The 24,554-nt window shown below is 39.9% G+C and overlaps 1 protein-coding gene and 1 non-coding gene across 2 annotated transcripts in view; one reads left to right on the top strand and one right to left on the bottom strand.

Moving 5' to 3' along the window:
* The window catches only part of LOC126334853 (uncharacterized), a 34,380-nt gene extending 14,316 nt beyond the window's left edge, over positions 1 to 20,064 (top strand). The window contains exons 2-8 of the mRNA XM_049997522.1: positions 1,820 to 1,960; positions 9,145 to 9,468; positions 15,997 to 16,233; positions 17,850 to 17,945; positions 18,042 to 18,161; positions 18,303 to 18,386; positions 19,579 to 20,064. Of these exons, the coding sequence (XP_049853479.1) occupies positions 1,853 to 1,960; positions 9,145 to 9,468; positions 15,997 to 16,233; positions 17,850 to 17,945; positions 18,042 to 18,161; positions 18,303 to 18,386; positions 19,579 to 19,791 (1,182 nt within the window). The 5' untranslated portion in view covers positions 1,820 to 1,852 and the 3' untranslated portion in view covers positions 19,792 to 20,064. The remainder of the gene's footprint in view (positions 1 to 1,819; positions 1,961 to 9,144; positions 9,469 to 15,996; positions 16,234 to 17,849; positions 17,946 to 18,041; positions 18,162 to 18,302; positions 18,387 to 19,578) is intronic.
* On the bottom strand, positions 14,306 to 14,377 carry Trnae-uuc (transfer RNA glutamic acid (anticodon UUC)). The gene has a single exon. It is a non-coding gene; the product is annotated as a tRNA-Glu (tRNA).
* Positions 20,065 to 24,554: the final 4,490 nt, after the last annotated feature.

Raw genomic sequence — 24,554 nt, 5'->3', positions numbered from 1 at the left:
TGCTACATGACATTATAACACACCAGAAGCATAGAACGTAAAAAAAATTTCTGAAATTTCAGATTTCATACGTTCTCACACAAAATTTTCTGAAATTCTAGATTTGATACGTTAATCCGATCTGATGACACAAATAGTAAAAAAATTGCAAAAGTAGATTTACACAGTAGCCAAGTACAGTATAATATGGTAACACAACCACGAGAAATAATTCTCAACATAATCACGAGAAATTTAAGCTGGGCGTTCATATTCCTGTAGAAGGCACAGCGTATAGCAATCACAGGTGCTGGCAATGCGTGTCTGCTGTACCTTATATATAGCAGAGAAAAACGTCAAATTCTTCTATGAAGCTTGTTTTCTGAAAAACACTTCCTTTCATGCTGAACGTATTATGTCATTTGTCACTAGCACAAGGTTTATATTTCGCAATAGAACTGTTTCATTGCGGAGTAGAAACAAGCATGGTAATCACGTGTGGAAGCTGGTCAGCTTTGCAGGTCAGAACGTCCGATTTCATCCCTGTATCTCATATGGTGAGTCGATGTGAAGCAGCAATAATAATAATAATAATAATAATAATAATAATAATAATAATAATAATAATAATAAGACTGTACTAGCCATTCGGAGACAGATGTTTAAATTTTGGCCCAGTTATTCTTATTATGCTTTCCAGATTTTTTTTAGTGGTTTGGTATATCATGGACAGCAGATTATTTAAGATAAAGTATTAGGGAAGCTAGACAAGTATTTTGAACGGGACTGGACATATTAATGAAGCCATCACCCTGGCGTTCTTCTTAAATAACAGCGTGAATGCAAACACTGTGACTACGATGACAAACAGCCGTCCTGTGTGACCGAGCGGTTCTAGGCGCTTGTCTTGAACCGCGCGAACCGCTACGGTCGCAGGTTCGAATCCTGCCTCGGGCATGGATGTGTGTGATGTCCTTAGGTTAGTTAGGTTTAAGTAGTTCTAAGTTCTAGGGCACTGATGACCTCAGATGTTAAGTCCCATAGTGCTCAGAGCCGTTTGATGACAAACATATGTATGTATTTATACCTTCAACTACCCTTCACTCCTGCCCTACCTCTTATTACCACAAATTACCCTTCATAAACTATACTATTATCAGAAATCAGAACTCCCGTCTGTGACAACTGCGCTTTCCACGGGACTTCAAGCCCAAATAAAAAGAGGCCTAAACGTAACCACTAGTGACAACGTACCTATAACGCGGTTAAGGAAAGTTGCAGTGCCCCGTTAGGTGGGACACCTTGAGAGGAAAGATCAGGTGTAAAGACGGAAAAGTTTTTTCTGACTTCGTACACAATATAAACTCCCGTTCGTACAGTTTTTGAGTTTTAACTGCAATGACCGATAAGTGCGTGCAGAATTGTTCGATTTGTTTTCTCTTTTTTTATGACGGTGAGAGAGAAGTGAGAGGGCTAAACCGTGTGCTAATCTACTTCTCTGCAACAGCGTCAAATGGACTTCCGAGTTTAACGTCCCCATCCGACAGAGGAGTCACCATGCTCTCACTCTAAGACGCTACGAAGAACTTTGGGGTTTAACCCGGTATACTGGTGCACAGAATGATACCCGCCATTATTGGCCACATACTAGCGGTGAAATTTTATTCTGAGCCTCTAATTGTGAACTAAGCGACACTGCAGTAGCTTGCGTTAATGATTGCTGAAGCGGTGGTTTGTCATGCTGTGAATGACACAGTTTAGGAACCACTATAAGCCATGTTACCTTTACAAATGCTAAGAGAAAACCGACACAAGTTACGAACTGTAATACTGTGTGCAGGGATCCCGCTGACAAGAGCGCTACACAGCCGAGATGCAGCTGGTGGTAGCGGCGGCGGTCACGTGGTTGGCGGCAGTAGCCGCGGTCGACGCCTTCGGCGGCGGCGAGGACAGGTTCATCAGGAAGTACGCCATGATGAAGGTAAGTGGCGCATGCAAAGCGAGACGCTGGATACAGCTCTGCCGCCCATTTAATTTTTCGAAGTCCCATCAGCTGTTCGCAATTACCGATGACTAACACAGAAAATTTTAAGACACACAAGACACGTACACATTTCCCGCAACTAATAAAGCTTTTCACACAGAGCTGTACATTACATCAGTAAAGTGTGTCCAAACCCTTGAAAAATCCCAGAGAGTGCATGTAATTAATGTCTTCGAAGGAGCGCTTGACAAAAATTTACAAACAAAAAATTCTAATAAGAATGATAGAAAAACTAAATTTTCCAAGCATCATCCTAGGAATAATGCAGCTCTGTTTCTTGGTTTTTGCAAACAAATATCTACTGTTATAATCTACCAGGACGCAGTTACTTCCATTTGAATACAGTGGAGCCTTCTTCCATCGCCAATGGTAAGGCATATTGTCCTTGTACTGCGTGTTTGGAACATAATCAGTGTCAATGTATGCTTTTACCACATGTTCCGTTGCTTGAAAAGCCAGAAATCACTGCGTAATGATCCACTGGTTATGAGGCAGAGATGTCGAAACTTGTTTGTGCTCTAACAGTAACAAGATACCTCTGTAAATGCAAAAGCCAAACAACAGACAAAATCTCACTAACTGGTCGTCTCCGAAATTGAATGCCTGTTTGGGTTTTTCCACGAGCTGAATTCTATACGTATTGCAATATGTGAATGTACGTTATTCGAAGCCAAACTACGTGGCCCAGCGCATTTTTAACTCTTTTAGCTGAAGTATACGTGGAAATAATGATTGATATGCGCTGCGCAAATATGATTAAAGCTCACATTTCGCAGGTTAACACGATATTTTTTTGCGGAACGCTTCAAAGCGGACACAAACATGTGTTATTTTTCGTTGATTCTTTTCAAGAGCTGCCGAATGCCGTTAAAATTACTTCTATATTCCGATAGATAAAAATTTATGGTTATTAACTACGCTACACTTTACTTCGCTCTGCACGCACTACCACTAGCGAAAAATTGTTTCCAGTAACTTCCTTCCTCAGTGAAATATCACTGTTGTTCATGTTATGTGGTATCATGTATATCATACGAGAGTTTCATGAACAACAATGTTCTTATGGAGATTCTATCACTCATTTGTGCGGGGAGAACAATATCTGAATGCCAAACCCATGGGGCTTACTATGTTTTCTCTATCCAGTATTACCGTTGGGTTTTGCGATAGATTTTCAGTGACGATACTGACTTTTTTACGGGAACACTTCCATGGAACGAAAATTCGGGTTTAAGGTCCCATCAATGACAACATTGTTAGAGACGGATTTGAAAGCGTTGAGGAAGCTAGGCATTCGTCTCATGCTATTTAGACCCGAATCTGAATGGTCAAAGGGCAATCTGAAAACCGTTGCTCCCGAACGCAAGGCCAACTTTTTCACTCCTGTAGCATCTTGTTCGCATCGTATTTCGTAAGCATTTCGTATCTCTTCTATTGTACAAGCGCCTAGGATACATGTCTCGTGCTGCTGCCGAAGAGTAACTAATTTTTATCATTAAATCATGGCAGGAGTTGTGTGTTGCAGTCCAGCTACTTATGACAAATAAAATTATGGCTGCCTTATTATAAGACAGCAGAGAAACTTCCATCTTCACTAAAATGTCGTTAAAGTAACACAAGAATGCTGCCACACTTTATGTGTATGTAAATAATATTTCTAACTCAAGAACACCAGGAGTCCTCTCCTTCTCGACAACCAACCCGACATGTTATTCTGGATTTGACAATGTTAGTGGTAGAGGGTGACCGGATGTCCTTCCTGTCACCAGCATCTCCTCCAGGACCGAAACTGTGTACCTCATCTGTTTGCGTCTCTTGTTATCCACGTGGAAGTGTGAGAAAGTTTTCGAAATGTTTGAGAATCGTGTAAATAAAGCAGAAACGCATTTCAGGCCGTATTCATCTAGTTGGGTGTGGGAAGCAGCCCAAAAATCACATCCATTCTGGCCAGCACACGGGTCGTCGTTGCTAAACCGCCATGCCTCCCCGAAGCCCGAAACCGGAGTGCTGACGCACGCGGCTATCCAGGCTGGTCATAAAAATTGTTTTCGAAATGCTATTCTAGTTGCCGTATTTCCTCTTCCATAATCGATCTTCACTCCCACAAAGACTCAACAACGTTAAAAACATGCTTGAATTGTTAGTATCGCGTAATCTAGACGGAGAACTTTTTGTGCGGGGAAGGAGGAGAAGAAATATATTGTAAGATATGTAAAAACAACCGACGCTCCACGATTTGAATGCAAATCGGTAGATGTGATGTCATGTTCAGACAAGCAAATGATTAATATTTCCATAAAATTTGATGATTCAATCAAAAAGAGCTTAACAAATAGAGCAAGCCAATAACGCATTGGTCCACGTTTGGTCCTTATGCAAGCAGCTTGGCACTGATTGATACACTTGTTGGATGTCCTGTCCACTTAGTGCGTTAAATCGCAAAAATGCCAAGATGCCTGGAGGACCCTGTCCATAATGCCCCAAATGTTCTCAACAGTAGAGACGACATTGCTAGCCGAGGTAGGATGTGCCAAAGCATGAATACAAGCAGTAGAAACTCTCGTCCTGTGAGGACAGGCATTATCTTGTTGAAATTTAAGCCCAGGATGGCTTGCCATGACAGGCAACAAAAAAAGGCGTAGGATTTCGTCGACATAGCTCTGTGCTGTAGGGTTATCGTGAATGACAATGGGGTCCTGCTATGAAAATAAATGGCGCCCCAGACCATTACACCTGGTTGTCGAGTCGTGTGACGCCCGACAGTCAGGTTGGTATGCCACCACTGTCCGGGACGTCTCCAAACACGTTGATCTCTCATTGACTGGAGTAGAACCATCTCACCGACGAGTCCCACTTCGAACTAAGCCCCATGACCAGCGAAGACGTGTCTGGAGACGCTCCGGACAGCGGGGAAATATCAATTTGACTGTCGCCCGCCATACGGCCTGACAACCAGGAGTGATGGTCTGCGATGCCATTTGCCATTTCTATTCATAGCAGAACTCATTTAGTTGTCATCTAGGGCACCCTTACAGCACAGTGGTAGGTCGGCGACATTCCACGCCTCGCTTTGTTGCCCTTCATGTCAAGCCATCCTGGGATTACAAAAGCAAGGAAATGCCCGCCTACACACGGCGAGAGTTTCTACCGCTAGTCTTCGTGCTTGCCAGATCCTTCCTTACGCTGCAAGATCATCGGGTGTCTCCCCAAGTGAGAACGCTTGGAGCATTATTGGCAGTCCCCTCCAACCAGGTCAGGATATGGAAGATTTAACACGCCAACTGGACAGAATTTGGCACGATATTCCTCAGTAGGACGTCCAACAGATCTTATCGTCACATCTACCAATTCCCGTCCCATTCCGATAATTACTATCGCCCTAACCAAATTGGAAACCAGAACAGCTGACTTCCAGGGTACAATCGTATAATTCAACTGAAGGTCGGAAAACCCAGATATGACAGAGATAGCAAAATCTGTTCAGGTCTTAAAATGGAAAGACGGCAACGGAAGACTGTTCCGGAAATTCAGTATTCGACTTCCGGAAGTTGTATCGCATGTAAACGTAACAAGTGAAGCATCTGTAAGTGCTGTCGGGCTAGCTCAGACGTTTTGCCGAACAATGAGAAATAACGCACACGCAACAGAAAGAGCGTCAAAAAATAAAGTTGTTCCTTTCAATTTTAATTTTATGTAACCGCCAAGTCTTTCCTGACAGGTTTGTTGCATAAACTGTTCTGGGTGCAGACGTCGCTTTAATTCCCAACGAAGATACGAGATTTCAACAACATCCGCCATTGTTCTCCATTCAACTGACTGTCAGACAAGAATTTACGCGACAAGCGCACCGGGAGTCATTTATATTACTTTCACACTACAGGTCAGAAGATTTAGATCACCTATCACAACTATGTATTTGTCTTTAAAATTGGGATTTCGAATTGAGTGTTCTATGATATCCCAATTCTGATAATAAAACAAGTATAAACATCCAAAGACTAAGCGCCCCCGTTGTGTATTTGACTGCTTGTGTATTTGACTACTTACTCTGATGAGTATCCACAACACCGACGTGTCTTCAGCTAAGACGGTTCCATTCGAACGGGCCTTATTCCATCAGCTGCTTGTGTCGCAATCACTTCGCCTTACGCTACAGTACATTGTGTGCATCTAGTAGTGTGTTTGTATACCTGATCAAATGGCTCTAAGCACTATGGGACTTAACATCTGAGGTCATCAGTCCCCTAGACTTAGAACTACTTAAACCTAACTAACCTAAGGACATCACACACAGCCATGCCCGAGGCAGGATTGGAACCTGCGACCGTAGCAGCAACGCGGTTCCTGACTGAAGCGCCTAGAACCGCTCGGCCACACCGGCCGGCTATACCTGATCAGGTCATACTATATTACCTCCTGATGGGACGGAAGCAGGAAACCGGAATTGAAAAACGTGTTATAACTGTAGCTTTGCATCTCTACTCTAGTAAGACAATAGGAAGAAAAGTTGACGTAGCGCTATCTACAGTGGTGTATACATTGCAACGGTACAAGTAAACTGGAGCCAATGCAAGTGTTTCGCCATCTGGAAGACCCCGACATACAGGGAAGATAAGTTCATTTGTGTACATAGTAAACGTCAGAGGACTCACACCGCACCTGAAATTCGGGAGAAAGTAAGTAGTAAGGGAGCAGCTCCAATCTGTCTCAACAGTGTAACGCTGTCTTAATGCACAAGGTTTAAAGAGGTGTACATCGGCCACAAACAGTAAGAATTAATGGAACATTAAAGAAGGAAGGATGTCACAGGTTACTGATCAACAATGTAGTTCCATCTGGGAATAAACTTCTTGGTCGTGGGTTTGTACTGCTAGAACAATGATCCCAAATACGCTTCTAAATTGTGCATAGTGTGTGTCAACAGAAAAGAGAAATATGGGGCGCCGAAGAATATGGGATGACCTTCACAGGGAGGTCGGAAAATTTAGGTTATCTAATGTTGAAAATCTACGGAATAATTTACAGGTATGTTGGACTGCAATGCCCGCAAAGACAGTACAAAACCTTATCTCCAGAATGACAATAGTTTGTGCAACTGTTTGAAGAGGCTAATATCTAAACCGCATTGTATTGTACTTAATAATAGAGATAATATTCATTTTGTTGATTTAATTCAGTTTGTACGATGAGTTTGTACACTGAAATGAAGTGTGAGGAGTGCCTCTCCAGAGAGTCGTCAGGCGCCTTTTCTCTAGTGTTTCAGCAGGTATTTGCAATTTTGGTTTTGCATTGTGTAGTTAGAGTAAGCCCAAACAAATAAGGCTCATCGCGTCTTTCATGCGAAGCCCAGTGTCGTCGAAAGTGTCAGTTTGTTTCCCGTTACATAGAAAGTTAATTTTAAAACGGAAGTTTACGTGACCATTCGTTTGAGCGCTAACATATTAGCCTAGCGCGATGTATGTTTTATCGATATGTATTAACAGAGACAGTAAAGCAGGAGGAATAAGCAGCAGTCCCGCAGCAACTCAGCAGCGCTGGATGCTTGGCGGTAAAAGTCAGCGCACTGCTGTCGCATGGTTATTCATCGAGTTTTACTGTCCCTGTTGATACAGTTAGATGAAACATATATCGCCTTAGTCTAATGCGACCGCTCGTTCGAACGGACGCGTAAAAATTTCCCTTTAAAAATCATATCTTTCACGGTAAACAAACTGACGCTTTCTGTCGACAATTGGCGTCCCATAAAAGACGTGTTCGAGCTGACTCAAGCTACGCAATGCAAAAACGTAATTACAGAAAATGCGCCTGGCGATTCTTAGGAGCCGACCAGTGTGGACGAGCGGTTCTAGGCGCTACAGTCTGGAACCGCGCGACCGCTACGGTTGCAGGTTCGAATCCTGCCTCGGGCATGGATGTGTGTGATGTCCTTAGGTTAGTTAGGTTTAAATAGCTCTAAGTTCTAAGGGACTGAAAATAGCTCTAAGTTCTAGGGGACTGATGACCTCAGAAGTTAAGTCCCATAGTGCTCAGAGCCATTTGATTTTTGACTCTTAGGAGAGACGCCCTGTACTGTTTTTATCATGGGTGATCGAAAACTTTTGACCAGAAGTGTATACGTTTCCCTTTACGGCTAGTGTCATCAAATATTTGTCTTTATTTCCCCCACGATATCTTCGCTAGCCGCGCGGTCTAGGGGGTCTTGTTACGGTCCGCGCGGCTCGGAGGTTCGAGTCCTCCCTCGGCTATGTGTATGTGTGTGTCGTCTATACCTTATTAAGTTAGTTTAAGTTAGATTAAGTAGTGTGTAAGCTTAGGGACCGATGATCTCAGTAGTTTGGTCCCATAAGACCTAACCACACACATACATACATCTTCGTTCCATAACCCTAGAGCGGGCGCGCTAATTTTCGTAACAGGAACGGGCACTTGGCGTACTTTGTACACATGTACAGAATTGCTGTTTTTATGTTACCAAGGTAAACATGTACGAGCAAAATCACAGTTTAACTTAACAGCAATAAAATAAACTTATTTGAGCTAAATCACTGTTGAATCAAACAAAAATAAAAAACTTTCATTATGTCACACTGTTGTCGCGTACAAGTGTTGCCCCACAGTAATGACCCACTCGAAGCATTAAACGGCGCAGTTGCATCAGGTTCCAGCCAAACGCTTTTTCAATTACAAGTTATCCCGTAGGCAACTACCTCATTATGGGGTTGCACTGCTAGCTCGGAATCTGGGGCATTTTCTTGCACGTATCGTGCATTTTTTTCTCACAAATTTCGTTATTTATTTTATATTACTACTGCACACTTGGATGTACGACAACGCCACCTACCGTTGAGTTAGATGAAACAATAATGAAGGAATACGTATGGGCTCACAATTGTAAAATAACGATGGAACAGTACACGACTGTACTTACGGATAGCGCGCTTTATACACAAACATGCTGCTCGAGGTTATATATTTGCATTCTTTGAACCCAGCTACTCTATTTTTCACTTGCGCTTTCTCCCCGACAAGTTCCTCAATTCGACGCAGAGCTCCACGCGCGCCCTCAAGGCTGCCACCTCCGTATACAGTTTCCAGTGTAGTCACCAATACTGTGCTTGCAGGTGTACGAGAGCTGCTTCGGGGCCGACGTAGTGCGCCAGGTGCGCCAGGAGATGCGCGCAGCTTGCGCCAAGTGTGCGTCCATGGCGCACGGCTCGCCCGCGCCTGCCGCGGCGCAGCAGGAGGCGCGTCCGCCTCCACCGCCGCCGCCGTCGTCCGCCCCCACGCAGCGGCCCCCGCAGCGCCCAGCGCGCCTTCCCGTTGCAGTCCCCGCCCCCGCCGTCCGGCCCCAGCTGCAAGCTGAGGCGCTGGAGGCGGCCGCTGCCGCCATGGACGCCGCCAAGTTCCAGCATGCCATACTAGCTCTTAGCAAGCGCCTGGGCCAGGTGAGTTTCCCGTTCACTCGTATTGTCGAGTCGCTACAGACCACTCTATAAACTACAGAAGCGGTAGCATCTTTATGTTCCACAATACACAACAAAGTTACAGGAAGTTTATCACAGAAGTAAAAAATAAAAATAAATAATAAGTAAAAAAATTAAAAAAACACGACATATTTCTGAAGCAACACAACTGAACACAAGTAAGGATCTAAATAACTTAAATTAAATTAACTATTACCACAAATTACGTAAATGACAATGCCTACAATGTTAGAACTATGGAACTGAACTTGCTTTCTGACTACAGGAATCAGTACAGTGAGCTTATATCGTACCAATATTTATTGACAGCACCTATTACACAGAAATTATAAAAGAAACACATTGAGTATGATAGAAGAAGCTTCAAATTTTTATGTTCGCACAGACACTATAGGATACACTCAACATGAGCATCATGCATTGCTCGAGAAACATCCGAGACAACAATCCATTTCATTCCGCACCTGAATTAATGGGTCTCTGTTTGTTTAATCGACAGCTTCAACAATTCGATTATTCAGCTGCCATAGGTGGGACAAAGACTCTTTTTGAACCCAAACAGGAAAAAAAATATCGCATGATGTGAGGTCTGGTGTCCTGAAAAGCCAAAAGCAATGAACAAGATCTTGTACACCTCTTACAACCCAATGTTGCACTATGGTGCTGCTAAGGTAATGTCGCACAAAGAGAAAGTAGACAGTACGCCATCGCGCATAAAAACGAAATCATTGGAACATGTCCTTATATGACATTCCAGTCACAGTTTCCTCCACAAAAGTGAAAGGTCCATAAATAATGTGAACAGAAACGACGCAAAACGCGTCATTTTTGATGCGTCTCTTTCATGTATGACGATGACTCCATGATTTTGTGACCCCCAAATTCTTACATAATTGCGATTTACTTTACCCAATGAACGAAACGTTGATTCATCCGAGAAGATGAGTCGTTGAAGCTATCGATTCAATAAACAGGGACCTGCTGATTCCTGTGTGGTATGAAATGGGCTATTGTCTCGATGTTTCTCGAGCAAATCATGGTGCTCATGTTGAGCGTGCGCTATAGTGTCTGTGAGAACATAATACTTTGAACCTTCCTCCATCATATGCATATGTCTCTATCTTTTATAATTTCCCTGTAATAAACAACTGAAACCTGTATTTCTTTTTTAATCACCCAGTATTTTGAAGGTTTGACAAACTAGTATTGTCGGTAAATATTGAAAGTGTTCAGACCCCTTTAGTGGTACGATATTAGTACTCTGTACTGAATTCCTGCAGTAAGAAAGCAAGTACAGTTCCATAGTTCCAACATTGAAGGCATTGTCACTTACATAATCTGTGATACATAGTTAATTTAAGTTACTTACTTCCTTATTTGTGTTCAGTAAAACGTTAGTGCACATTGCTTTGGAAATATTTTGGGTAACTAGTACAATACACTCGACATTTTCATCAGACGTGCATGGCCGCCCAGTGCTCTTCTCTCCGCTTATGCAACCAACGTCCAAGCGTTTTGTATGCGCATCATAAAACCTGCTGGTGCAGAGGAGACTTCTTCATGAATCGACGACGGAAAAATCATGGCAGCTGAACAATGGTTTGATTTCGCGCCATGTTGCTACAAACAAACAACAGTGCAGCTGTGTCTAAACCTTGAACCTTCTATCAAATGACATGTGCAATGTGTTACTATCTTTTATAGTTCGTCTATAATAGAACAGGTTTCAAACAACTGAAACCTGTTCTTTCTTTTTGAATCACCCGATATTGAAGCGACCTCACACCATCAAAGATAATGGCCAAAGTTTCAGTTGACAACGCAGTTTTACAAAGTAAGATATCTAACACCCAAAACAAAGCGTGTGCTCCAATTATATTAACTATAGCTTGCTAGCAACAGAAAAAAAGGAACAAAAAGAAATCGGTCCGAGAGTGGTTGGAAATAAGAAGCGACTGCTCAGATGTTATTTTCCTGACCGAAATGAGAACCACGGAGCCGAAAGATTTCATCAAATATTATCGGATGAGTCCTGCACCATACAATAGGTTATCAATATCGATACGAGATAAAAACTGACAGGCAATCACAGTCGACGAGAGGTTAGTTGAAACTTCGATGTTTCTGGCGACAGGTAGAATGCTCGCAGTTTAGTTCTGTAATACCAGCGAAAACAATTATTAAAATTCTATGAAAACCGGTGAAGCAATCTACATCTGCATCTACAAGAATACTCCGCAAATCATATTTAAGTGCCTGGCAGAGGGTTCATCGAACCACCTTAACCGTAATTATTCCAATACCTCGAACAGCACGCGGAAGAAACGAACAGCTATATCTTTCCGTGCGAGCTCTGATTTTCCTTATTTTGTTATGATGATCGTTTCCCCATGTAGGTTTGCGTCAGAAATATATTTTCGCATTCGAAGGAGAAAGTTGGTGACTTAAATTCCGTGAGAAGATTCCGCCATAGCGAAAAACGCCTTTGTCTTAATGATGTCCACCCCAAATCCTGTCTCATGTCAGTGACACTCTCCTCCTTATTTCGCGATAATACAAATCTTCCTGCTATTCTTTGAACTTTCTCCATGTACTCCGTTAATCCTGTCTGGTACGGATCCCAGACCGCGAATCAGTACTCAAAAACAGGATGACGAGCGTAGTGTAGGCAGTCTCTTTAGTAGAACTATTACATTTCTATTGTTCTGCCAGTAAAATAAAGTCTATGGTTAACATTTTCTCTGGTTTTTTTTCAGTTTAAGTTGTTCGTAACTGTAATTCCTCGGTATTTAGTTGAATTTTCCGCCTTTAGATTTGACTGATTTACATGTAACCAAAGATTAATGGATTCCTTTTAATACTCATGCGGATGACCTCACACTTTTCATTATTTAGGGTCAATGGAAAGCAATTGTATCTTCCTGGCAAGGATATGTTCAGGCAATTACCGTACAACATTATCTTTCCGTTTCATTTCCCCATTTGCAGCTCGTCTCTTCTTTAGAATGAGTCCCCATTAATTTCCGCCATATGAGCTGCAGGCTGCCCGCGGTACAATCATTACTCTCTTCAGCCAAATGCTTTAAAAGTATAATCGAAGACGAAATACATGTGATTAAATAGTTCAATGTTCCCATTCCTCTCTGCCCCACTTACATTTTTTCCTTACTGTCTCACGTGCCCGTAACACCACAAGGCGGGCTCCAATCTCGCGGTGGGCAGTGGTCATAAGGTTATGGCTAATCACTCTGTATTCTTGCGTGTCAAGCCAAAATTCGCAAAATCATACAGACGAAAATACTTCAAATAAACGTAAAGCACATCCTTTTGTTAAGAAAATGTCAAATCAATACACTTTCAGCCATATAAATTTCCAGTTTTATTTTATTTGTGCAACAAGTTTCAGAGTTACATTACGCCATCTTCCGGCCCCTGCCCGACGTGTGGGAAGAATCCCACATCTTGTCCACTAGACACAGTGGCCAGCATTTAGTCATTGTTATCTATAAATTTCTTCTTAACACATCGATCCCTTCGATCATCGCTTGCAGACTGTTGAAGATGGAGGGCATTATCAAGAGGGATAGTAGCTTTGTTGAATGTCTGACTACAGCAACATTCCGCTTCCGTGCAGTGGCGTGACGTCACGCGTTTTGAATACGCGAGCACAATTGATCATTGTCAGTTAGCGTCGTCCGCTGTTGCTATCATCACATGGTGGACGACTTCTTCTTCAGCACCAGAATACAAATGTCACTCAATTTCACGCCCTCCTCCTTCATATGGAGATTCCTGGAGTGTTTACAATCTCTATGGCCTTTCTGCCTTGCGTTGTGTCCACTTGTGGCTGCCAATACTTGCTTGACTCCTATCAAAATGAATGTGGTGGTCTCCTGGGTGTAAGGCATGCTCCACCTGATCTGTCAATCTCCCCTCTTGTACAATTGCCATTGTGCTCTTGTAGTCGTTTTTGACAGTTCTTTTTGTAGTACCCACGTACACCTTCCTCAATTACACGGAACCCTATAAATACAAGCTTTTTCCCAGCAGCTGGCGACCATCCTTAGCCAATTTTAGGTGATCTTGTATCTTCCATGTAGGTATGTAGATTACTGTGATATTCCACCATTTTATGATTTTTCCTATCCAGTCACTCACGTCCTTAATGAATGGTAGGAAAACTTTCGTTTTCACTGGTACTTGAGCATCGCTGCAATTTCTACCCTGTGGTATCAACTAGCTTTTCACCTTAGTGAACGAACAGTCATTCTTGAACAATGTCTTGGTAAGATGTTTTAATTCTGCGTCAAGCAGCTCTGGTTCGCAAATTTTCTTGCTCTATCCGCCAATGTTTTTATGATGCCTGGTTTTTGTTGTGAGTGGCAGTTCGAATCCCGCTGCAGGTAACGATCTGTGTGCGGAGGTTTATAGTAAACCATGTGACCCAAGCCACAATCTTCGATCTTGAATTTAATCTTCCACCTGCCTCCTTAGTTTTTGTTATTCTCTGCTCACCCTTTCTCTCACCCGCACACCTACTCACACTAGTTCTGGCGACTTCCTGATCTTGTTTTTGTCTATTTGTTCCTCCTTGTTTTTATCTCTTTATTCCTCATTTTTGTCTTGTGGTACGCAGTAAGTCCATAGCTCTTCATGGCAACCATTTCTAAAATTATTCTACTACTTTAACCAATGTGTGGTAATACATTTTGTTCCATAACACTTCCAGATGCAACTGAACTCATGCCACGAGGAATACGAGGCACTTTTAATGAGTAACGGCAAAGATAAAAATATGTTCCCATGCCGGGAATCGAACCCGGGCCTGCTGGGTGAAAGCCAGCTATCCTAGCCACTAGACCACATGGGAGCCACAATCTATATCATTGATATTAAAGTATATCAATGGTTACTTACGTAGTATGTACTAAATGCCTGAAGACTGAATGTTTAAATGCCTTGCGTGCTGTGATTTGACCTAATTTCTATTTCATCAGTATAAATAATAACTCCAAGATAAATTTAATGACGACATTTGTTTCACGTATTCTGTAATTTATTTTTTTGTTTTTCTTCGTATTGGTTCTTCGGAAGCGGAGGAAAAAGATCTTTTACTAATGAGACAAACAACGACTAAGCTCTATTACTAAAATGGAGTGCAGACATAAACGCAGTAAAAAAAATTTCCTAATTTTCTTCTGTTTCATGAATATACAATAAAACAAAAATACTTATATTCGTGACCTTGTGGTCCATACGAACTGAATCACTTTTAAAAAGTCAGAAGGAAGCAACAGGCAACATTCAACACCAAGAAATCATGGAATCGGATTATCTGCCAATCACAAAAAATAAAAATAAAAAAACAGCTAGTAACATTGCTACTGTTATAGCTGCTGGCATCCGAGTACAAAAAATAGTCAACAATACTTTGAAGTGGAGGAAAAAGTTGAGCAATTTTAATGTATATTTTAAAATCTAAAGCTACACGTTTGGCAATATTTTTTTCTGCTGCTGTCAACTACCTCTTACTTTCGATTCAGTTCGTTAGAATCTATATATCACATCATACACAATAATGTATGATTTGTCACAGATAATAGCGCTTGACAAAATTTTGCACTTATATGATACCAAGTCCAATGAAATACCGAATGTACAACACAAATCCTCACATATAATAAGACAAAACACAATCTACTTCCAGACTGCATCAGCGTAATGGATTACATTACACAAATCTCCATCATTTACCAATGAGAAAACATGGAGTAAAAAATTAATGTGACAGGAACACACCCAAAATTTACATTTTTACTCTGTGAGTCACTACAAAGGATTTGATGCAGAGAATTGTATGCCTGCTCTCTTTAACTCCTGTCACATCACAGATTCTACATGGGAGTGCAGCATCTACACCCCACCCTACACATAAACATCCAAAGTCTCTAAAATATAAAATGAAAAGAAATGCTCAAAACTCCCAGAGAACTAAATGTTCTCAAAATTTTAACAACATCTGTTCCTGTGTTGTATAACAGCTCTCTTGTAAAGTATCTGACTGTGTGTAGCTTGATAATTCCTCATACTATCTAAATAAACCCATCAACATTATGCCATCTCTCTCCAACAAATTGAAGAGGTAACAAGTAATAGATAGGAATATGGAAACCATGAAATACTATGAAAAAAATCTTCCTCCTCTCTAATTAAAACTTCACATTAAATTTTTACAGAGCAAAAATGCATTCAAAGATTTGGATAAAGGTATCTATTGTTGACTTCAAAATATTAATATTTGCAAATTACAAACTTTCCACCAAAAGAAAATTACACACCATAAGATTATGTAACAGACAGGTTATTTAAAATAGAAACCTTTCATTATTTAGAATAAGTCAGTTAATACTAAAATTTTAATAATCTACAGTTAGGAAGTGGCCATCAAATTGAAGCAAATTAGGTAACTGAAGTTAATCTCTTTTCTAGCAAACCTCTCCACAGATTCCACAAGCGTTTGGGTACCCAAGTTACTATCCCAACAGCCAGTCAGTTGGAGCAGCAACTGCTTGGTCACCGCAGGCTGCATTCAGCTCACCACCTGGCTATCTGGCATACTATCAGCCTCCCACACCACAATTTGCTGCCTACCAAGGAGGTTACTACACCACCGGGCCAAGTGCAGACATGTACCCACAAGGTCGTGCCATCAACCAGCGCAAATCAGTAAGTGTAACTCCTGATTTTAAGTGGAAAAACACAAACAAACACACACACACACACACACACACACACACACACACAAAGAAAGAAAGAGAGAGAGAGGAGTGTTTAAATTTCATGCAAAGCATTTACACAGCTTCTAATTTTAATTTCTCACAAAGAACCCACCTAAACCTTACCATCGGGTGTCACTTTACAATAGATTGTGAAGGTATGAGTTGTTATTACGAACAGTGAGAAATAAATCTCACAGACTGCTACAAAGTTTTTGGGAATGTTGTATTGTGTTACAATGAAACAATCCTTCATATTTCACAAATAACAAATGAAAAATGTTCAATAAATCTATAACTTACATCCATTTCTGAACATATTGCACATAAATCCTAATTTAAACAGTCATGAATGAACCAATTCCAAGTCACATTTTTATTTGTCCAGTGTCTCTATTAATGTTTCACCTAGATCAAGGGATATATCTAATGACTACTAAATCAAAACAATTCATGGTATATTACTCAAATGGTCCACGAGTCTTAAACTACATTCTGCAGATGTCTGTCTGTAGTTCTTCATACTTGAAGAAATGAAACAAGATGAACTAGACTGTTGCAGCTACATGCATCAAATCCAACTCAACTGCACTGTTCAAAGTATATAAAACCAATAGCAAACAAAAAGTTAAAGAATAAGTAAATAACAAATTCATAAGCTAGAAAAACAACAAAAACAGGGTGAGAACTGAAACATTTATGCCACCATACAACTGCACAACTCACTGTCAATAGGTCACTTATGAATGCTACAGAGAGAAGCAGGGAAACCAATACAAAGAGGTTAATATGAGATTTGAATTTCTGAGAACTGAATGAACTGTTAGTGAAGAAACCAATTATGTGTAATACATACACAAGATGGAGTACAACAGAGAGGGGAAGGGAAAACACAATTGCAAGACACAAAGTGAGGCAATGTATGACAAAAGCACAATGTAATGATGAGTAGCTGTTTCAGTGAAGGATTTAGGATCAAAATCAGATAAAGAAAATAAAGAGAAGTGAAAGATATGCCAAGGTTGAAGGTAACAAACTATAGCCAGTTACTAGAGTTAAATTAAGTGAAATGCTATAACTGAGATGTTATATTCAAATGGTCTAAATAATGAAGCTGGAGCCCAATGTTTGCTCGTGTATTTCCAAGAATGCTTTGCAGTCTGTTACAGGATGAGGCTGGCATGCATATTTAAGTGAGAGTTTCACAGGTATCAAGGATGGAAAACAAACTAATTAATTTTTTAAAAAAAGCTCAAAATTTTTTATTCTATTTCCATGTCATATTTTTCTGGCTTTCCCAGAACTTAAGATTTCCTAACTTTTCTCATAACTCATCTACATCTATTTACAATCAGCTTACCAAGTACAAGTCTGGGAACGGTCTTTTCAAAACCAGTGTCTTTCTCATGGATAAAATGAGAGTAGTTTTGACTACATTATTTACTATCCTGACAAATACTCGTAAAATTTTCTTTCCTCACAGAAACCATGTAACATAACTCAACTGTCTGCATATGTGTACCCAATCACGGATTTTAAAATCAATGAATACTTGTTTTCTTTCAGCGAGATCTTGATCTTAGAGGACAGCTAGAAACCTTGACATCCAGGATTAGTGGAAAAGTCAAGAACGTAACATGTGTAATGCAGGAACTGGGATATGTAAGTAATTTTACTTAACATTAAAAAAATTAATGAAATGGCATCTGTGTAAGAAGTTTTCAACAAAAACTAATGAAAATATTCATTCTGGATTAGCTTGATGAAAACCTTGAACCCAACTATGCAAAAATAACTGAAAGGATAAATCAACTGCCAATCAATGATGAACTAAAGAAAGACATGGTAGATGGAGTAGAATACTGCAAGCAGTTCTCTGTAAGTACTGACTGTTCACTATTCAGGAAAGTTTGCTAAATTGACTCAATTACTTCAGACCCATATCTGAGTTTAGAACTGAATTAAATACACTGTGGTTCATCATGTAGGCTACTTCTGAACTTCTGTGTTTTGTTTCAGCAATGTGTACCAGAAACAAAGAGAGATAAATTACCTTTATCGAGAGAACTGGCAAAACCAATGTTTTTCTTCAGATGTTACAAGGTGAGTACCTATTGCCTGTATATTTTCAAAACTATTAAATGTAGTTACTGTATCTTAATGAATCTTCCACTCCTTTCTTTTTCTGGGCCCATATCCAACAGCACATGTTATACTACTAGTCCGTCGTCTTCCATGTTATCCACATATATTATATACGTATATTATATACATATATTATATATTTTTTTCTTGCAGAACTGTTATCTGTAAAACTAGAATTGACTAGTAACCAGATACCTACTACACTGTAGATTTCCTTGCATACAGAGTAACACAGCTGTGCATATCTTGGTGTCAGCAATTTGGTGTCTTTCTGCATACCTACCAATCGAATAATTTGTTAACTATGAATGATACATAAGAAATAGCTGACACATTACAATAAATTAACTGACAGAAAGTTTTGAATCAAATTCATTATTTCATCTACTGTCAATAAAACTGTGTGTCGGTGAACTGTTACACACATGAAGGATGTGAATGTAGGCTACTTATTTTTGTACAATGGTAAAGTATATGAAATATGAAGCCATCTTAATACTTCACATAATGAACAATTTACCAAAGAATCATATTAATGTGAATAACAAAAAATTCTCATGACTTTCAATGCTTCTCCTTAGGTATCTTTTGTGCTCATCAATGAAGCATTCATGAAAATTTCAATATATTGGTACAATGCTTTACCTTGACACTTAGTACTTTTATAAATAATTCCCTAACATATTTATATTAGGATTCCTAATTTGGTATATTTCTATCCATGTCTTCCTCCCTCTTTGTTATCTTCCATATTCTTGATTTTTTTTTTTTTTTTTTTTTTTTTTGTTCTATTTAACGTTTATTGCCACTTGAATGTCAATAGCTTGGCTTTGTTTCTTCTTATCCAGCTCTGATGTTTCTTTATAATTATTACCCTCCTGACACTGTCTTTTGTTTCGCAGTAATGTTTACTATGAAGTAGGGAGAGTTGCTTAATTTAGAAATATTATTTTCTGCGTTAATAACAGGGATTTGTAACCATTCTACTATTTTTTCACTCTCATTGAATTTTACCATGTAATTTACTACACATTCACAAACTGGATTCTTCTTATCAAATGGCTCTCCATGTAGTTACAATGTCTTCTGAAGACATCGACCAGCTGGTGTTGATGAAAATTTGTAATAAGGCCAATAATTCTTATTTCAGCACAAGAAGCTGGAAGCTTGTGTCATGAAGGATGTGCGAGAGAGGTACAGTCAGAATGATGACATGTCTGACGTTGACAGTATGTCTGGTGGTGAGCTGAGATCCTTCTCATCTGCACAAGAAGTTGACAGGGATGACTACGAAGACATGGCTCTTGCCATGTATGAGTTCATGTATGGTGGAGATGGAACTGACTTTGACTCTGTAGCATAAAAGTTTTTCATGTAATTCCTTGAACAGGATATGATCCACATTGGCACAGCTCGCTAATAAGAATTGATGCCTAGGGCATCAGGGGGAAATGCTGAACAAACAATTGTTAAAATGTAATTAAACTTTGTTCATGAGCCACACTTCATCACTGAATCACAAAACATTTCCTCATACCTTAATTACAATGTGACATTAATAACATTGGCTCATGAATGAAAATTGTTTAATTGCTTATTACTGTTTTTAATAAAATAAATATTATCTTACAAATAATTCTGGTTGTTTTCCTTTTGTTTCGATTAAAATAATTACTTATTTCATTATAGAAAACATTCTCATAATTTTTATGACAATAAAATTCTTGGGCATAATAAAAATTTGTGAAGTGTAATACGGTCACATTTATCAAATTCTTACCAGTGCATTTCATAACTACACTACAATTATTACAAAGGTTACAGGAAATCCAAGACACCACTAACCCAGCACCAAGAACTAGGTGACGTGCATTTGGGACTATTACACTTGGAAAAATATAACAGGCTCAATAAATTCACATGACAAAATATTTAACTGGAAAAATTATATTGCAGGTATTCTAAAATAACTAGTTTCTGCGTATTTTGTCATCAGAATAATTTCTTACAAATCCCATACTGTACATCTTAACAGACCATTTGTAAGATATTACACAACCTTAAATGCGGGCATGATGACAGATTAATTATCTGCTTGCAAGGATGGGGGCATGGGACAATACTGTTACATGATATGATGTAATGAACTTCAACAGTATCGGAGTCCAATTCAGATGAGGCTTTTCTGGTGATAATTGTCACTTCAGCAAATCCAGCCATCTTTCCGGTCTCCTCATTTAAACTTCCAGTATTTTCGATCCTGCACTTGTTCTTGCGTTATTTCACTCCCCAAACCCTGTTTCCATCCTATCAGATTCTTGTCATTCACTTCCTCCGTACTTCAACACTGTTTCTGCCTTTGTTTTAGTATCTTCATGCTACTCTGAACTTGTTGTGTCCTCCAGTTTCCACATTATTTTCTCAGTGGTTTTCCATCGTTCTAAAAACATCATATGCCATTTATCATTCTCCCTGCTTCTTGCCTCTTATGAATTTTCCCCTTCAGTCACTCTGAATACTTCTCTATCCACCTCAACATTACCTGTAGCTGCCTGGAAGGCAGTACTGGTAAAAGGGTATTTGTGCATGATCTGTGTATAGGGATGGAAATTTTTTCCACTTGAAAGTTTCAACACAAACAGTTAAATTCTCAAAAATCTAATAAGGCACCTTTAAGAAACACTACTGCATTCTCTTAACCATATGTGTGAAATGCTCTGTCTAAGCATTACAATATGTTTTACTAAATGGCCATGTTTTCCACTCATCTGCTGTGACTGGCGCTTTTTTTTTAAAAAAAAAAGCATTGTTGTAAAACAACAAATATTAGTTTAGATTCTCTTCCGATACAGAGACAATGACTAAAAATGCCTGTTGCCCTTCCCTTGAATTAAATGATGATTTGTCTTCTCTTACTTATCACTGTGCATGTAATTATTGAGTTCTTAAAGGAAAAACTAATAGTAAGCACCTTGTAATAAAAATACTGCTCTTAATGGCAAGAATTAATGTCGGCTTTAGAGTTGGAATTTTTTCTGGAATTTAGAGCCATTATCAAGAAAGGACAGGAAAAGGGCAGATGACATCCAGTCTGTGACGAAGGTTAATGACATCTTAAGAGACAGTAGGTTCCTCGAAATGGCAGTGGGCTGGCCATGTCGCAAGAAGAAAAGACAACAGATGGATGAAGCTAGTACTGGAGTGGAGTCCGAGAGAGCACCGGAAGCCTAGAGGAAGACCACCAGACAGATGGGACAAAGACATCAAGAAGATCGCTGGTAACACCTGGAAGAGAATTGCCCAAGACCGTCCCACTTGGAGAAGACTGCTGTAAGCCTACTTGAATCCATGACTCGAAGAGGCCGCATCATTTAATGATTGAATTGGCTGATGATGATGCTGATCAAGTTTATTTTAACATTGGAGTTTAATTTCTCAAACGTGTGAAATATCCCAAGGACCTTCATTTTTGTCACTTTAGACATCAATATGCACTGGGAAGTACAGTGTTGTTTATTTCTTATTTGGTCTCATGAGGTATGGGGGCTTCAATTTCAGAATTATCCTGGTATAAAAGCCTGAAACTTAAAGGGATCATATCTGAAACTTCAGTAGTACTGTTTGGCCACTAGTCTATAAAGACACTAATATTTTTTGCACATTTCTTTTGTATTGGAATCTGTCAAGTAGTCAGGTTCCGAAGAAATGACAGATTTTGCCCTTAAACATGGTGTTTTATATGTCCTACCAGCTCACAGTGTAACTGTTACATTTGGGTTATTATAATAAGATTACACCACATATAGCCTGAATATCGCTATTTGAATTATAATGCAACACCAACAATTTATAACAGTCAGTTTCTCTAGTAAAAGGTGTCACATCAAGTACTGTCTGTCCAATTAATAAGACAGTTGCACCCAATTTCCTGAAATTGCACAAAATCTAAATGCTAGAATCGTGACGAGGCAGACTACTATAATTCACTGTAACGAAGATCAACGGATTGTGATCAGAGAACTGACTGTTTAGTTACGTAAATATTAGAAGTAGTAGTCACTGGTGATTGCTGTTAAACTGAACTGGATATCAACAATGTGACACCACTATCCATAAAATCCTGGAAAAGATAGTTCAAGTTGCAGTCAGTAGACTGACATGGGAGCTGCAATAACATAAAATTTTTAAGTTCTAAGCACTTATGATTAAACAAAGCCCACTGTTTGACAATTCAAAAGTAAATACACATTCAGACAGATTAATGTGACCACGTTTCCAAAGCCTGAATAACTACCTTTCTCAGCTTCCAAAGCCTGAACAACCACTTTTTTGCAGAATAGACCACTGCAAAATGTTCAGGAATAGAGTCAATGAGGTTCTAGAAGACACCAATGGAGATGTGGAGGAGTGCTAACTCCACTACGTTTCTCAACTGAGGATCCATGCTGTGCACAGTCTGATCGAGGTGCTGTCACAGATTCTCAACTGGGAGCCCAGGGAGTGTGGTGGCCAGGGAAATACAGTATACTCACCCTAGTGCTCTTCGAGCCACATACATACACTGAAAACCGTTACACATTACATTGACCTGTGGATAGGTGTCATCAGGCCAAAGAAAAACAAACTACATGCAGGGGTGCACATTGTTCCCAAGGATAGATTTATACTAGGGATGACCCAGTGTGCCTTTCAGAATCACCTAGAATATGCCACAATAATATTCCCCAGACATAATGCTCCCTCCTCCAGACTAGGTGTTTGCTTTCAGACATTTCACACCATACACGCCAATGGTCACCTGTCCAATGGAACATTAAACATCATTCATTTGAAATCACCATTTGTCACCACTCAGTGGGCTTACAGTTCTGGTATTGAGGTGCAAGTTCCAGCTTTCGTCACCGATGAACAGCAGGCAGCATGGGTGTATGAACCAGGCATCTGCTATGATGAACCTTGCATACCACCATTCACTGAACAGTCATTGAGGAGACAATGTTGGTAGCTCCCTGGTTTATTTCGGCAGCCAGCTGCACATCTATTCACCAGTACACATCTCCATAGCAGTCATCTATGGGCTGTGGTGCCCCACAGTTGCCTTGGCGCCGATTTTTAATAGCACCATTTTGCAATATGTGGTATACTTACACCGCAACAGCACATTTTTTTTTATTTTTTATTATTTTTTATTTTTTTTTAACAGTTTACAAACTTAGTCATTTAGGAAACACTTCCACCCTTGACCTGAAAGACAATCACCATGGCCTTTTGGACATCAGGTAAATCACTCTCTTTCTGAATTACAACGAAGCACTGTTCCCCCCCCCCCCCCCCCCTCCACCCACCCTCCCAACATTCTTTATATACCCTCCATTGCTACTGCTGTCATCTGCAAGTGGTTATGGTACATTGACGTCAAAGTAGGCAGTGGCCACATTAATGTGACTGGACCACGTACAAGTCACAACTGATCCATCAGCCGCATATAAAAACAGGCCTAACCTGACTATCACAGGGAAAGTTTAAACACCAGATCAGCATACACAACCTAAAATTTTTTCAAGTTCTTTGTGGTTGAATTCAAAACATCAGCATGGTCCAAGAACCCACAAAAAGATATAGACTCAACCCCAAAAACTTGACAAGTACTGAGTGCACACACAAAAAACTAAATTCAAACAAAAGCATGTGGGTGGTGTGCCCTACAGCCTGTTACAGGTAAAGGATCCACTCATCTTGAGGCTGGTGAAAATCCCTGAACACGATGGGAATCGAACCCGGGACTCTATGCTCAGGATGCGAGAACACGACCGCAAGCTGTGGACGTGAATCAGAAGAATTACCCCAAAAAATAATACATCATAAGCAAATGAAACCAAACAAAGCAAACTACTTTTTTATTGAATTATCACTTATTTCAGATACTGTTCTAATGGTAAATAAAGCAGCATTTGTTTTTTGAACATGGGCTTTCCACGATAGCTTACTGTCTATCTGAATGCCTAGGAATTGGAACTGTTCAGTCTTACTAATCATATGCTTACTCCACATAATCAAAATGCCAGTTTTTGTTGAATTGTGTGTTAGAAAGTGTAAAAATGAGTCTCACTATGACTTAGCATCAAT

Source organism: Schistocerca gregaria, chromosome 2, assembly GCF_023897955.1.
Source record: "Schistocerca gregaria isolate iqSchGreg1 chromosome 2, iqSchGreg1.2, whole genome shotgun sequence".
Lineage (NCBI taxonomy): Eukaryota > Metazoa > Arthropoda > Insecta > Orthoptera > Acrididae > Schistocerca > Schistocerca gregaria.
The sequence above is the reverse complement of the archived record's forward strand: the minus strand, read 5'-3'. Positions and strand labels throughout refer to the sequence as shown.